This window comes from Desmodus rotundus, chromosome 3, assembly GCF_022682495.2.
Source record: "Desmodus rotundus isolate HL8 chromosome 3, HLdesRot8A.1, whole genome shotgun sequence".
Classification (NCBI taxonomy): Eukaryota; Metazoa; Chordata; class Mammalia; order Chiroptera; family Phyllostomidae; genus Desmodus; species Desmodus rotundus.
This window is the reverse complement of record NC_071389.1, coordinates 149,382,457-149,398,427: the sequence shown is the minus strand read 5'-3', so window position 1 is coordinate 149,398,427 and position 15,971 is coordinate 149,382,457. Positions and strand designations below refer to the sequence as shown.

The 15,971-nt window shown below is 34.8% G+C and overlaps 2 protein-coding genes across 4 annotated transcripts in view; both read left to right on the top strand.

Annotated features, from left to right (window-relative positions):
• The window catches only part of LOC112296808 (olfactory receptor 6C3), a 107,180-nt gene that overhangs the window by 68,751 nt on the left and 22,458 nt on the right, over positions 1-15,971 (top strand). The window lies entirely within an intron of this gene.
• On the top strand, positions 6,164-7,102 carry LOC128780565 (olfactory receptor 6C75-like). The gene has a single exon (XM_053921397.1). It carries the CDS (start codon positions 6,164-6,166, stop codon positions 7,100-7,102), a length of 939 nt encoding a protein of 312 aa, XP_053777372.1.

The window sequence follows — 15,971 nt, the reverse complement described above, 5'->3', positions numbered from 1 at the left end:
AATGAATTTGAAAACCCATGACTGAAGAAAATCAGAAAAACCTGGTTTTAAATATCGAAATATCCAAATGATAAGTATTTCTACAGCTTTCACAAAGCAAGTTTTATTGAGCAGTGTACTTCTTTGCAGGATGAAATTGTTGCATCAGGCCATAAACATTTTTGCCCAAACTTTTGAGGGAAAAATAAGGATGCGCATTATACAAGGGTAGTATTAATTCTGTATCTATATGTTTTTAATTATTTTATTTATGCTTATGCATGAAAAGCATAACTCTAGAAAGCAATAATGATATCCATATATTCAAAATTAAATGCTAAATTACTTTATAATACAAGAAAAGTACATAAATGTAAGTAAATGAATAATTGAATTAAAATTAAAGCAAAAGATTTTTTTCCTTAACGTTTGGGCAAAAAACTTGGGTCCCCATTATATGTGGCAAAATACAGTTGAGGTCAGATCTGCCAAGGGGATAGTCAACCTTGGGAGCCATAGAAACAGAGCCAATCTTTGAAACCAGGGTGTCTGCTTCTGCTGCCTGATTAAGTGTGACAAAAGAAACAAATTTACAAGGTATACAATGGATCTCTGCATAAGAGGGATCTTTGAGTAAATGTGTAGAAACAAAATAAAAAAAACAAGTGAGAATAGGAAAAATATAGAAATATTTAAATATTTTTAATATTTTTAATATTTTAAAATAGAAATATTTTGTGTTTCTTAACTATTTCTTTTATGTAACATTAAGTAGTTTTGTTATACACAATTAAAATGATGATGAAAAAAACCTCCAACCCAATATTAAAACATATGACATTAAACATATATAAGCATTAAAAAAAGGAAGCTGATTCTGTAATAATTTAGAAAGCACACACATTGCTGTGCTCAATGGAGATGTATGTTATTCTCTAAAATCACTATTGGAAGTACTGGCTTGTCAACTACGTGGTCAGAAGGAGAGTAGCTTTGGGGTAGTGAGCACACAGTGCAATGTACAGATGATATATTACAGAACTGTACACCTGAAACCTATAGAATGTTATTAACTAATAATATCCCACTATATTTAGTTTATTTTCTTTTAAAAAATTTTTTTCTTATTCCCTTTTTAAAGATTTTACTTATTCATTTTTAGAAAGAGGGAAAGGGAAGGAGAAAGAGAGGGAGGGAAACATCAATGTGTGGTTACCTTTCATGTGGCCCCCACTGGGGACCTGGCCCACAACCGAGGCATGTGCCCTGACAGGGAATCGAACCAGTGATGCTTTGTTTTGTAGGCCCACACTCAATCCACTGAGCTACACCAGCCAGGGCCCCACTATATTTAGTTTAAAAAGAAGTTTTTGGTACTGGATGGGTTTGCATTTTTCCTTTCAAAAATTCATGTTCTCCCGGAATCTGTAATTATGACATTTGGAAACAGGGCCTTTGCAGATGCATTTAAGTTAAGATAAGGTCACATATATTAAAGCAATTTCCACATATCTTTATTTAATAACAGGTTCTCCACAACATAAAATTGTAATAATATTAAGGTCTACAGGTGAACATCATATAAACACTATTATGACAACATTTGCTATTTGCAATTCAACATCATGCTTATGGCACACTATTCAAGTTCTTCACACTGATCATCAATAAAACAGTTTACTTAGAGTTTAAATAGCTATTATGCTTCAAAAGTCTCTACCTCAGTATGCATAATGTATTGCCTAACAATATACATTGATTAACTTCATTTGTCTCCCAAAGAAACAGTAAAAATAATCTTAAAAATCTTTGTTCAGACAGTGTCTAGGATCTAAGATCATTAAATAATCACAATTTCTATTTAATTGAAATCATCTTATGCAACAAAATGTTTTATGAAACTCGTGGATTAAATAAAAATTAAATATGTCTCAAATAGTGAATGTAAATGGGATATCACAAACGTCTTCTCAGGTCAAAGCAGTGAGTAGTAAGATGATGCAGAAGGAGAATAGTACTTGTATTACACATGAGAAAGGGAATCTGAGATTTCAAAAGTAGAGTTCTCACACTTTTCTGTAACAATTAAAAATTATTCAAAAAAGCTGTCTTTATCATCTTTACATTCTCAGAAACTAAGCCTGAAGGCCACACATAAAGGATCCAACAAGCAATTGTTGAAGGAATAAACGGTAGTGATTCTGTTCACCAACAGGTTTTCTATGTCATCATTCAGGAGAAGGACATAAAACAGTAAAGACCAGCCCACCACCTCTGATGGTACAGAATCATGGAAACCTCAGCCCCAGGCTAAAACATCACAATGAATTCTTAATATTTTCCCTAAGATTAGAGAAAACCCTCATTTACAATTTAGGTTTTGTCATTTAAAAAGTGCTAATGTTTCTTTCTGTTACTAAGTTTCTTTTTAAATTTTATTTATGTTTTATTGTTGTTCAATTACAGTTGTCCCCATTTCTCCCATTACTCTCCCCTGCCCTACCCATCCCCACCTCCCACACTCAATGTTTCCCCACCCTGTTGGCTTTGTCCATGGGCCCTTCATACATGTTCCTTGACTTGACCCTTCGCCTTCTTTCCCCCATTATCCCACTCCCCCTTCCCTTCTGCTTACTGACAGTTTGCTTTTAAGTTTCTGCTTGTGAAATTACTGGTTATTATACAAATGCAAATCATTCTATACATTGTTTTGCTCTGAACTGAGGCCACTACCTCTTATACATTCTATTCTAAATGACGTACTAATCTGGATTATTGTTTAACACTGAGTGTCTTGAGATCCCCGACTCTGTGGTGGCTTTTGTTTATTCATCAGCTGATCCCCCTGAGTCCATTGTAAAAGAAGCAGATGAAATTATGGTTAGCCTGGAAAACATTATTTCCACACAAAAGATCACACCATCTTGCCCGCCAAGCTTGGAAAGATGTGACACACGCTCTCATTTTAACTATAGCTTATTTCAAGTATCGAGATAATACGTCCTGAAATTGCATAGGTAGGATATTCTGGCACCCCAGGTCCTGAGAGAAATTTGGATTTACATAGAGAAATGGGTTTATGTATGCCCTTTTCTGTTAACATTCTTGGGGAACTCTTGGAATTATTTTTATTATCAATATTTTGGATATCTGATTACAAACATAAAATGACAGAGCAGAAGCACGGCAAAGCCTTTTGAGAAATCCCAAAGCACTTATACTTAAATAAATCAAAGAAACCATTTTTAATGGTATTGGCACAAACCAGTCATATTTACCAAAAACGTAAGTACATCTTTGATACTGTCTTTCAGGAATATATTTTTGCTTTAGAAGAGTATATTTATGGTTTATACAAGTAACCTCACATATGTGCAACAATAAATATAAATCAAACTCAACCACATAATTTTTATGACCTACAGAAAATTAGTCAATTTTAAAACTACTATAATTTACTTGTTTCACAGGACATTGTTGTTCATTGTGACATAAATACTTTGTCATTGACAACACTACATGAATTTTGTGCTCTTATCTAGATATCTCTAATACCACTTTAAAATAATAAATTCAAGACACCATGAAATCATTTTTATTAAATTTATTTGGAAGTGACATTGGTTCATAAGATCGTATGCTTTCAAGTGTATATTTCTATGATACATGACCTGTATATTGCATTTTGTGCCCACCACCCAAAGTCAATTCATCTTCCATCACCATATATTGGGCCCCTTTACTATCCCCCCCAACTCCCTTCCTTCTCTGGTTACAACCATACTGTTGTCTGTGTCTATGAGTTTGTTTTAAATCCCATGTAAGAGTCATTTTTATACAAGATTCCAAACATTTTAATTGGTGTGTTTAACAGGAAGAAGATATATTTTATGTCTTAGTTATTCACAATGTGAATTTCGCAGACAGTAAAGGCTAGCACCCATCATACAAAGGGAAAAGATAGAAACAACGCACATCTTAGGACCACAAACACAACGAATGATTGAGTGTAGAAATATACCCCTCCATAAACTGTGTAGATACAAATGTTTAGTAAGTTCATTAACATATTATTAATTGGCTAATCCTGAGAAAATATTGTTCTTTTTGAAAGCTCTGAAACCTCTGAAGAATATAGAAAACAAATAAGACATTGCAGACAGGCAGGATATCTGAAAACTTGAGTAATTTTTAAAATGATCTTAGATGACAATACATCTAAAGCTTTGATTGAAAATAAGAACTTAAAACAGGAAACACAATTAAGCGAATCTTGCATTACATCAAGAATTATCATATGTATTCCACCCTCCCCCAACTACCTGTAAATCACCCATTCTCACTCCTGAAATTGAATACCTCATATTCTACCTCCCTTCTCCTTTATCCAAAAAAGTTATATATACCTATTGTTGCTTCTGTGTCTTGGGAATTTTCATGGTATCATGTATATGTAAATATTCCACACAAACATTTTAAAATTTGTCTTTCTCCTGTTTTTAAAAAATAATTATCTTTAATTATTTTTAATAAGCCACAAATGGAAAAGAAAAAGAAAAAGCAGTAGTATTTGCCTCCCCCAAACTTAACTTTAATGTTGAACCATTTCCTTTTATCATTCCTCAAGAAAAGCATAGGCAATATTGTGGGAGAGTGATATATCATTTTAGAAATAAGAAAGAACACTTGCAGTTTACAAAAATAAAATTAGGACTTAGGTAAAACTTCTGCTTTAGTATCAGGAGCAGACTCGTGATAAATAAGCACTGAATAAAAATACACTCAAGAATATATGTACATTCTTACAAAAAGCCATTAAAACAGACTTTTAATTAAAATTAGAATACCTTGCAGATATTGGAATTAGATTGGGTACCCTCCCATTAATTAAATACCTGTGTACACTATATCAGGAACACATTACTGTACCAGATGGGCAACTGTGTTTCTTCACAGACTGTAAAAGGTCAAATAGAGAGTAAAGAAGGAATGGTTATTCAAAATAGCAAAATTGAAAAAGTACATAGAGAGCAACAAAAAATACATATCTACAAAGACCATTGTGGTATGCTGGAAATGCTCTCAGAGTTTTATTTGAGAAGGGTAATAACCCCTTTTGTTTCTTTATTTTAAGGAATATATCAAAATGTTCAGAGAATAGATATTTATACAGAAATATGTGAGAATAGAATAAAGAAAATATAGGAATAATGACTTAAAATATGCCATAACACAAAACAGAATTTAGAAAATATTTTGTTTCCATATACTACACAGTCATCTTTCTCTAAAAGAAAAAGGCAGCAATGATTTTTTTTTAATTTATGTCTTTTTAGAGAAAGGGAAAGGGAGGGAGAAAGAGAGGAAAAGAAATAACGATGTGCGAGAGAAACATCAATTGGCTACCTCTTATACACACCTGGACTGGGAGTAGACCACAACCCACGCTACTGCCCTGACCAGAATGGAGCCCTCGACCTTTCAGTTAGTGGAACCATGCCCAACCAACTGAGCCACACCAGTCAGGGCAGCAGTGACTTTTTTAAAAAGTAGTGTGACTCAGTGGATTGGGTGCCAGCCTGACAACCTAAGTGTCGCCAGTTCATATCGGACTCAGGGCTAATGCCTGGGTTGCTGACCAGATCCCCAGTAGGGGGTGCAGGAGAGGCAACCACACATGGATGTTTCTCTCCCTTTCTCCCTCCCTTCACCTCTCCCTATAAATAAATAAAGTCTTTTTTAAAAAAAGCAAAAGGGGGTCTCTCAAAAGAAATAGAAAAGAAGTTAGTGACCAGAAGGTTGCCAGATAGGAGGGGAAGGGGGAGAACAGGTGAAGTGGTGAGGGGGTTAAGAAGCACAAATAGGTACTTACAGAATAGCCATGGGGATGGAATGTACAGTATAGGAAATGAAGTAGCCAAAGAACTTACATACATGATCCATTAACAATAGTGGGTTTTGTCTCAGGGAATAAGGAGCACTGGGGGGAGAAGGGCAAAGGGGGGAAAACCGGGACAACAGTAGTAGCATAATCAATAAAATATAACTGAAAAAGGAAAAAAGAAAATAAATAAAAATGAAAAGTATGTGCACATGTGTGTGTTTGTTGGTGTCATGGCTTTCTTATTTCTTCACCTACTTTACAGCTAAAACACAGTACATCATTGAAAAAAACAAGAAAATCATGAGAAATTACACAGAAGTAACAGAGTTTATTCTTCTTGGATTGACTAACGACCCAAAGTGGCAGGTTGTACTTTTCACATTTCTTCTCATTAACTACATGCTAAGTATGACCAGGAACCTCATCATTATCGTCCTCACCCTTTCAGATCCACATCTACAGACTCCAATGTATTTCTTCCTTCGAAATTTCTCAGTCCTAGAAATATTGCTCACGTCAGTCTGCATTCCCAGATTCCTTGTCACTATTGGGACAGGAGACAGAACTATTTCCTATAATGGCTGTGTGGCTCAGCTTTTCTTTTTCATTTTGTTTGGGGTGACAGAATTTTACTTTCTGGCCGCCATGTCCTACGACCGCTACCTGGCCATCTGCAAGCCTCTGCATTACACCGCCATCATGAGCAGCAGGGTCTGCACCCTTTTCGTCTTTAGCTCCTGGTTTACAGGGTTGCTGATCATCTGTCCACCAATAATTCTGCTACTGCAGTTGGATTTCTGTGCCTCCAATATAATTGATCATTTTCTCTGTGACTCTTCTCCAGTTCTGCAGCTTTCTTGCACAAACACTCACTTTCTAGAACTCATGGCATTTGTTTTAGCCATTGTAACCATCATGGTCTCCTTAACACTAGTTACTTTTTCCTACACCCTTATTATCCGGACAATTCTGAGAATTCCTTCCATGGGTCAAAGGAGGAAAGCTTTTTCCACTTGTTCCTCCCATATGATAGTTATCTCCCTCACTTATGGTAGCTGCATTTTCATGTACATTAAGCCTTCTGCAAGGGAGAGGGTGACTTTAAGCAAAGGAGTAGCCATGCTCAATACCTCAGCGGCTCCTCTCTTGAATCCTTTCATATACACACTAAGAAATAAGCAAGTGAAGCAAGCATTCAAGATCATGGTCCAGAGAATGGTCTTTTTTTCAAATAAATGAAAGTGATTATGTGAAATGTGTACTGCTGAAGACACAGCTGAATTAAAACTTTCTGTTGTTCTCCAGATAAATTATTTAAACACCTCATTTCTGCCTTTCCGTCAGATATGTTTATATACAGCCAATGACTGTTTTTCTATGGGTCCTAAGTGTTTAAAGTTATAATAGATGATAGTAAATTCATAACCTGTGTAACTAAATATTAGGTAAGTAAATAACCTCTGATATCACAGTAGATTATGAATTAATTCAAAACATAATATTGTTATAAGACACTAAAAACCTCATATAAATATAAAATGTATGTGAAATAAATATTAATAGAAATCTCTCAAATGCATTCTTCTGTATCACAAAAACCATGTTACATAATTTTTAAAATTATTAAAATGTCTACTTGCATTCATCAATAAAATGTAGTTAAAACATTAGAAAAACTAAAAAAAACCTTAAATGTGGTATCAAAACAAGAATTAAGGTTATATTGATTTTTGTTTTGGTTTTCCTTTAATTGCAAAGTTTCAGTGCAATAGAGAATACAAAATTTACCTTATTTTTCTTTGCTAATATTCCCTAAAATAATAGATATTTTAACCACAGATTTGCCTGTATCTGCCCACCATGATTGAAAAGATAAACTATGGTCTACAAAGGCAAATTAAGTTACTTTGATAAAATTCACTTTGTATTCAGACTTTTTCAGCTGATACAAAAAAATGCTCTTTTTACTGACATGAAAAAACAACAAACTCAGGACCTGGAATGGTGTGAGATTTGCACTCCAGAGAGTATCCTAGAAATGATAATATATAAATTACCTTTGCCTCAGTTTTCCTTTATTAGCAAAGCTACAACACTGCCTTTATATTTCTTTTTTTTAATTTTTGTTATTCAATTACAGTTGTATGCCTTTTCTCCCCACCCCAGCTGTTTTATATTACCACTGTCCCTTTCACAGATGGTTCTGCCTCCCTCACTGAAGTTCAAGTCTAGTTCCTGTAGTTAATGAGTTCCTCAACTCTAATGAATTAAAAAAAAAAATGGTTGTCTTGGCACAGTAGGTAGAATTCTAACTAGACAGAGGGTAACTGTACTTTGACTTTGTTGATTTTCAGATTGATCTGCTGATATATAGCTTAATGTGAAGAGCTCTACATATTTTCCATCCCACAGTAGAAACTCTTTCTCATATTGCTCATAGACAAGTGCACCCTTAAGCATTCACCTCTTTCTTACCATTGTACTTTGAAGGAATGGGTTACATTTTTTCAAATATAAGGTAATACTACCACAAAATGAAAAGTTACAAACAATTTTATTTGATTATGAATTGTTTATTGGAGTTTTTCATAAATAAATGAAACAGTACACGTTTGCTTTTGTAAGATTATAGCAAGTATACAAATGCAAAGTGAAAATCAAGAGTGTGGGAGAGCAACATGCAAATGTTAACTAAATGAAGGTACACTACATGTATGATATGTGTGATAAGTGGGTATGTAGGTAGACAGGAGAGAAAGAGGAAAATAAGAGGGTAAGAGAAAGTCGATCTTGTTGATTAATAGATATGTATTTAAAGAAGTTAATTCTCATATTTTAACTCAATATGTGTACACATATGAAAACTACTACAGATCTTGTCAAAAGGAATATTATTATGCTTTTAAGTGAAATACTATTTTAAAGTGTTGTGAAACAATTGTTTGCAAATGTGAGGTTTGGTGAGAAACATATCAGGTATATGAGTATGTTGGAGGTCATGTTTTGAGAGGCTTTCAAAAAGCATACTCATATTTAATATCACATGGTAAAATTTCAAAACTAGGTTTCCTTTGACAACAGGGCAAATTACAAGTATGTAAGGATTGCACAAAATATATTTGTTCTATAACCTTCTTTTAATTACATGGCAATTACTGCCACATTATACTGTGATTGTAGAAGACATAAAGTCATTTCTTTTCATTGGTAAATAATCATCTTTAAAGTTGATTCGGGCAAACATAAAGTTAAATGATTATTTAGAATAAAGGTTTTTAATATTATTGTAAGTTTGAGCATCATTAACTCATATTACCATGGGGTCTTCCTCGAATTCTGGATATTACAGAATGCTCTCAACTGGATAACAATCATTTGTGGACAATTGAGTACCTTGGTCTCATAATGACTTGTGATGATTGGCCAAAGGAAAAGTTATAATCATGAAGAGTTATTGATCATAAAATCTCAGTAGCAATCAAGCAATCAGAGAATTTTGGAAATCCTTAGCTTTTGTCTTGAATGTAAAAATATTCCAAAGGAAAATGAAGAAAGTCAATAGATAATTGGAATAAGAAAGGAAGACACCAGTTACTTTGTACTGTCCATTACATTTCTGCCTTGGTCTCAGCCAGATTTCCTGAACTTAAATGTCAAATCCCTCTATGTAAGAAAACGCTGGTACCATTTTCTAAGACAGTCTCCTTACATGTATTTCTATAAAATGTAAACCACATTTTTTGAATTTAGCAACAACTTTATAACTCATGAGTGATGGTGGCATTTGACAGTTCTCTATAACTACCTTTTATTTTATCCATTTGCTTTCATATTACTCAGTTATTTTTTGTCATTAATTCATACAATGCCAAGGGGATTTTTTATTGTTTTAAATGGTTTTTTATTGTTGTTCAAGTACAGTTGTCTCCATTTTCCTAAGAGAAATTTTTAAATACAGTCCTTTCCTAATTCTATCTTCAATCTCTCCTTAAACTGAAATTTTAAACAGTTCCACTTTGAGAAAGGAGACGAAAAGGCAGGGGACAAATTGCCTAGAAGCACAGAAGGAATATTAATAATTTGAATTGGACAGCCAAATGATATTCCCCCTGTGTGGGAAAAATTACTATTAAGGAACGCTCCTCATGAAAAAAATTACAGTTCAAAAATATGCATTACTTAGGAACTATGTGAATAGCTTTTTTAGCATATTCGGTTGTTGATTGTGGAGGTGGAGGAGGGTGGGTGGAAGTAGAAGAAGCTATAAGAGGTATAAATGGTAATGGAAAAAATACAATAAAAATGAAATTTTAAAAAATCCTCCTTTCATATTTGACTAAAGAGATTACTAAAAAGCATAGGAGGAGACTAAGTGGTAATGGAACATGTGTAATAAAGGTTATTAAAAAAGAAAAGAAATTCATTGACTATATATTTGAGTGATCTAATACTTTTTAATAATTTGGAAAAATAGGACTTTATTTTTAAAGTAGCTTCAAGTTCCCAGAAAAATTGAGGCAAAGAAACAGAGATTCCTTCATACTCCCTGCCCCCCTACAATATGCACAACCTCCCCCACTATCAACATTCCCCTCGAAATGGTTCATTTGTTTTCTTTTCTAACTTTAATTTTAAAGATTTTATTTATTTATTTATTTCCCCTTTTTATTATTGCTCAAGTGCAGTTGTCTCCATTTCCCCACCTCCACTGCCCCCCATAACCTAACTCTTCCCTACCTCCCACCCTCAGTCCTACCTCCCTTTGGCTTTATCCATATGTCCTTTACACATGTTCCTTGATGACCCTTCCCCTTGTTCTCCCCCCAATATCCCTTCCTCCACCCCTCTGGTTACTGTCAATTTGTTCTTTATTTCTATGTCTTTGGTTATATTTTGCTTGCTTGTTTGTTTTGTTGATTAGGTTCCACTTACAGGTGAGATCATACAGTATTTGTCTTTCACCACCTGGCTTCTTTCACTTGGCATAATGCTCTCCAGTTCCATCCATGCTGTTGTGAAGAGTAGAGGCTCCTTCTCTCTTTCTGCTGTGTGGCATTGCATTGTGCAAATGTACCACAGTTTTTTGATCCACTCATTTACTGATGGGCACTGAGGCTGTTTCCAGCACTTGGCTATTGTAAATTGTGCTGTCATGAACATTGGGGTACATAGGTTCTTTTGGATTGGTGTTTCAGGGCTCTTAGGGTATGATCCCAGCAGTGGAATTGCCGGGCCAAAAGGCAGATCCATTTTTAGTTTTTGAGGAAATTCCACACTGTTTTCACAGTGGCTGCACCAGTTTCTATTATCTAGTGCATAATACTTGTCCTGCTTTCAACAAAAACATTATAAGGAATGACAAAAGGCAAAAACAAAATAACGACAACAATGAGTCGTCATCTGAAGAGATGAAGCAAGCACTAGAACCAGAGCCAGGTGTAACACAAATGTTAGCAATATCTAAGAGGGAATTGAACTGAACTATATGTAGTATAGAATGTTAACTGCCATATGTGTTAACATGGGTGGATCTTGACAACATGTTAAGCTAAATAAGTCAGACAGAAAATGTCAAGAGCCATATGGTTCCACTCATACACAGGATATAAAACTGAAAGCAACAAATGAATAAACAAAAAAAAATGAACAAAACCTCAGCCACAGACACAGTATGGTGGTAACAAGAGGGAGGAGGGTTGGAGAGTAGTAAAGGGCAAAGGGAGTCAAATACATGGTGACGGAGATTTGACTTTGGGTGGTGGACACACAGTGCAATATATAGATGATGTATCACAGAATTCTACATTTGAAACCTATAAAATTGTATTAACCAATATCACCCCCAAATTTTTTAAAGTTAACAGCATGCAATAATAGATGACTAGTATAATTAGAGAAATGGAAACTATAAGAAAAATTGAAAGGAAATGCTAGAAATCAAAAACACCAACTAAAAAAAAAAAAGAATGACTTTGATCATTAGACTGACACACTGCCTGTCCTGCTAAGAGGCCAGTGTGGAGTCTCCTCAAAAAATTAAAGACGGAAATGCATTTTGACCCTGTGATTCCACTCCTGGGATTATGTCCAAAGAAACTGGAAACACTAATTTGAAAGAATATATGCACCCTTATGTTCACTGTAACATTATTTACAATAGCCAAGATCTGGAAACAGCCCAAGTGCCCATCAGTAGATGAGTGGATACAATAGCTGTGGCACATTTACATAATGGAATACTATGTGGCCATAAAAAGGGGAAAACTTATGTTTTGCAACACCACTGATGGACCTAGAGGTTATTATGCCAAATAAAATAAGCCAGTAAGAGAAAGACAAATGCCATATGATCTCACCTATCTGTGGAATCTAATGAACATAACTTACAAACAAAATAGGGGGAAAAAGGCATGCACACATGAAACAGACTGACGCCTGTCAAAGGCGAGAAGGGTTGGGAACATGGAAGGAACAAGGGGAAGGGATTAAACAAATATATATACATGACACACATAGACACAATATATATAGCCAGGGGAAAGGGAGATGAGGAGTAGGTGGAGGTGAACAAAGTGAGGGGGTGAAATGGGGAAGAAAAAAGACTTTGCTTGAGGCTATGTGAGTGCAGATGGTGCACTCCAGGGTGCAGATGATGATGTTTTGGATTGTACACTTGCAACCTGTATGATCTGGTGAACAAATTCCACCCCTATAAGTTCAATTAAACAAGAATGCCTTTGATAGGCACATTAGTATAGAAATATATTGGACATGGCAGAGGAAATAACCAGTGATCTTGAAGATAGCTCAGTACGAACTTATCAAACAAATGGGAAGGGAAAAAAGAATGAAGTAGCAACAGAGCACTGCACCTAAAGATTATGGGACAATTCCAAACTGTATAAAATAACAATAATTGGAATGCCAGAAACGGAACAGAGAGATAAGAGTGAAAAGGAAGTATGTGTATTTGAAGAAATAATGGCTGTAGAATTTTCTAAAATTAATGACTGAAACCAAAAAAAAAAAAACAGATACAAGAAATTAGAGAACACCAAGAGGGATAAATAGCAAAAAGAAAAAAAAAACTATACCATATTCAAAACACATAAAAAAAGAAAGAAAAGCAACAAATAAAGCAGAGGGAGGAAAATACAGCTTTCCCGAGAGAAGCAAGGTTAAAATTACAACATACTTTTAATCAGAAAATATGCAAGCAAGAGGAAACTAGAATGAAATATCTAAAGTGTTCAAAGAGAAAAACCACTAAGCTACATATATCCAGTTAAATTATCTTTCAAAAGTGGAGTAAAAGGACTTTATCAGACAAAGAGAAACAGTGAATTCAGCATCAGCAGACTTGACCTGCAAAAAAAATGTCCAAACCCCATAAGAAAGGAGGAACATTGAAGAAGAAATAACTAAGGTTAAAATAAAATCATTTTTATCTTAATTAACTAAAAGTTAAATGTTTGTTCAAATCGTTAATATCACTGTATTGGGTAGAAGATATTGATATATGAAATGAATGATGTCAGTGTCACAAGGATGGGATGCATAACTGAGACTACTCTAAGGAAGTTGCGTCTCAGTGCACTGGGCAGCACGTCAGTCTCATACTCTGGAGAGTGCTCTAAGGTACCACCCAATACAGGAAAATATATAGTGTTATTTGAAGGTTGACATAGATTAGTATAAAAATAAATACTATAAACTCTAGAGCAATAATTTAAAATTTTAAAGACTATAATTTATACACTAATAGGGGAAGTAAAATAGAATTATATAAATTTTCAAGTAAAAACAGAAAAAGGGGCAAAGAATAAATTAATAAATATCAACAAACAATAGATATGAGCTCAGCTATCTCAACGATTATTTTAACTCTGAATTAAATAACTACACAAATTAAAAGACAGATTGACACAGAAAATTAAGAAAACAAAAATCAGTATGGAATGGAAGAACCTGAATTTAAATATAAAGATTCTCTTAGGCTAAAAGCAAGGGAAAGGAAAGGCTATATCCTGCTAACACTAGCCAAAAGAAAGCTAGAGTAGCAATATTAATTTCAGACAAATTATATATACTTAGAAACTATAGAGAAGAGCCATTTAAGGCAGAAAGAAACAGAATACAGGAAACAGAAAATAAATAAAAATTAATATAACTAACACCCTTAAGTCAAAGGAAAAAATTATTAATATTGACAAATCTACAGTCTTGTTCAACAAAAAAGAAAAAAAGAAGACACAAATTAATCAGAAATGAAAAAGAACCCACCACTACTGATCCTATTGTCATTAAATGATAATAAAGATACATTATGAGGTAAAGGACCTACAGGGACATTTTTTTCAAAGAAGTCGTGAATGGCCAACAGTTACATGAAAAGGTGCTGAAAATCACTAATCATCTGACCAAAGGGTTCATGGGTGCTAAATTGAATATTACGTCTTAAAACATAGAAAAGAATAATGTAAACCAAAACCACAAGGAGGCATCACCTCACATGTGTTAGAATCACTGTTACCAAAATTACCAATGAGGACAAGTGTTTGAGGAGGTGGAGAAGAACAAAACCTTGTACGCTGTTGGTGGGAATGTGAATTAGCACAGCCACTCTGGAAAACTGTATGGGGGTTCCTTTCAAATTTTTTAATGGAACTATTACATAATGTAGCAATTGCACTACTGGAAATATATCTGAAGGAAATGAAATCAGTATCCGGAAGCAATCACTGCCCTCCCATGTTCACTGCAGCATTTTCACAGTAACCAGGATGTGGAAACAACCAAAGATTGATGGAATCTTATTCAGCCACAAAAACTAAAAAAAGAAAGAAAAGGAATCCTGCAACAGCATGGACGAATCTGGAGGGTTTTATGCTACGTGAAATAAGCCAGAGTAAGAGAAACACTGTATGACATAACTTATATGTGGAACACACTTAAAATCACACCGTGGAGAGTGCTGGCTCAGGATTCCCCCTGGTGGGCTTCCTACAGAAAGCAGACAGAAGAGAGTTCAAAAACCTTTTGTTTGTAACTGCTAATGGCAACATGCTCTCTTGCTAGCCATACTTAGCATACAGTAATCAGTTAGAAAATCAACAAAACAAACAGGCGAGCACAGTAGAACTGGAGATATAAAAATAAAGGACAAACTGACAGTAACTGGGGTGGAGGGGAGGAGAGGGGGATAAGGGGGAAAAGATGGGGAAGGGTCATCAAGGAAATGTATAAAGGACCCACAGAAAAGACAATGGGGACAAGGATTGAATGTGGGAGGTGGGGGTGAGTGGGGCTGGGGAGAGTAATGGGGGAGAAAATGGGGACAACTGAAATTGAACAACAATAAAAAATAAATAATATCTCTACCTGAATGCTCAATCATTTACAAGCTTACTTTGTAGTTTAACAGTTGTTTTATGTTGTAATAAAAGTGGACACTTTTCCATTTTTTTAATTTTTAACCATTTTATTTGTTTACACTATTAGAGATGACCCCCGTTTTCCCCCCATTGCTTCCCTCCACACAGTCTCTCCACCTCCCCCCACATCCTCCCACCTCGTCTTCACCACATTGTTGTCTGTGTTCACAGGCTATGCATTTACGCACATGCACTCTTTGGCTAATCTCTTCCAGTGCCCCCCACTCACTCCCCTCTGACATCTGAAGGTCGATTCCATGCCTCTGGTTTTAATTTGTTCATCAGTTTATTTTCTTCTTCAGATACCACATATGAGTAAGATCATATGGTGTTTCTACATCCATGAGCTAAAATAGAGTCCCTTCATTAATATTTAATTGTTCTTAGCCACCTCAAGTAATGTCGCCCAAGGCCATCTAACTAAAATGGTTCTGCTTAAGTACAGTGTGCATCCCTCAGCTATTTCTCTCTCCAGGGACTTTTTTTCCCTTTGATTTTCCTTAGAAAAAAATTTCCCATATTTATTTACAGTTATTCAAATAAAATACATGTGATTTTATTGGTGGATCAAGCTTCTTCCCAGGAAAATTACAAAAATAATGAGAGATACCAATGTTTTCTTTTATGTAATTTACTGTTTCAGATCTTATATTTAGGTCTTTGATCTCATTAGA

Excerpts from the sequence above, each read along its gene's own strand:
- LOC128780565 (XM_053921397.1), top strand. The coding sequence starts at position 6,164 with ATGAGAAATTACACAGAAGTAACAGAGTTTATTCTTCTTGGATTGACT.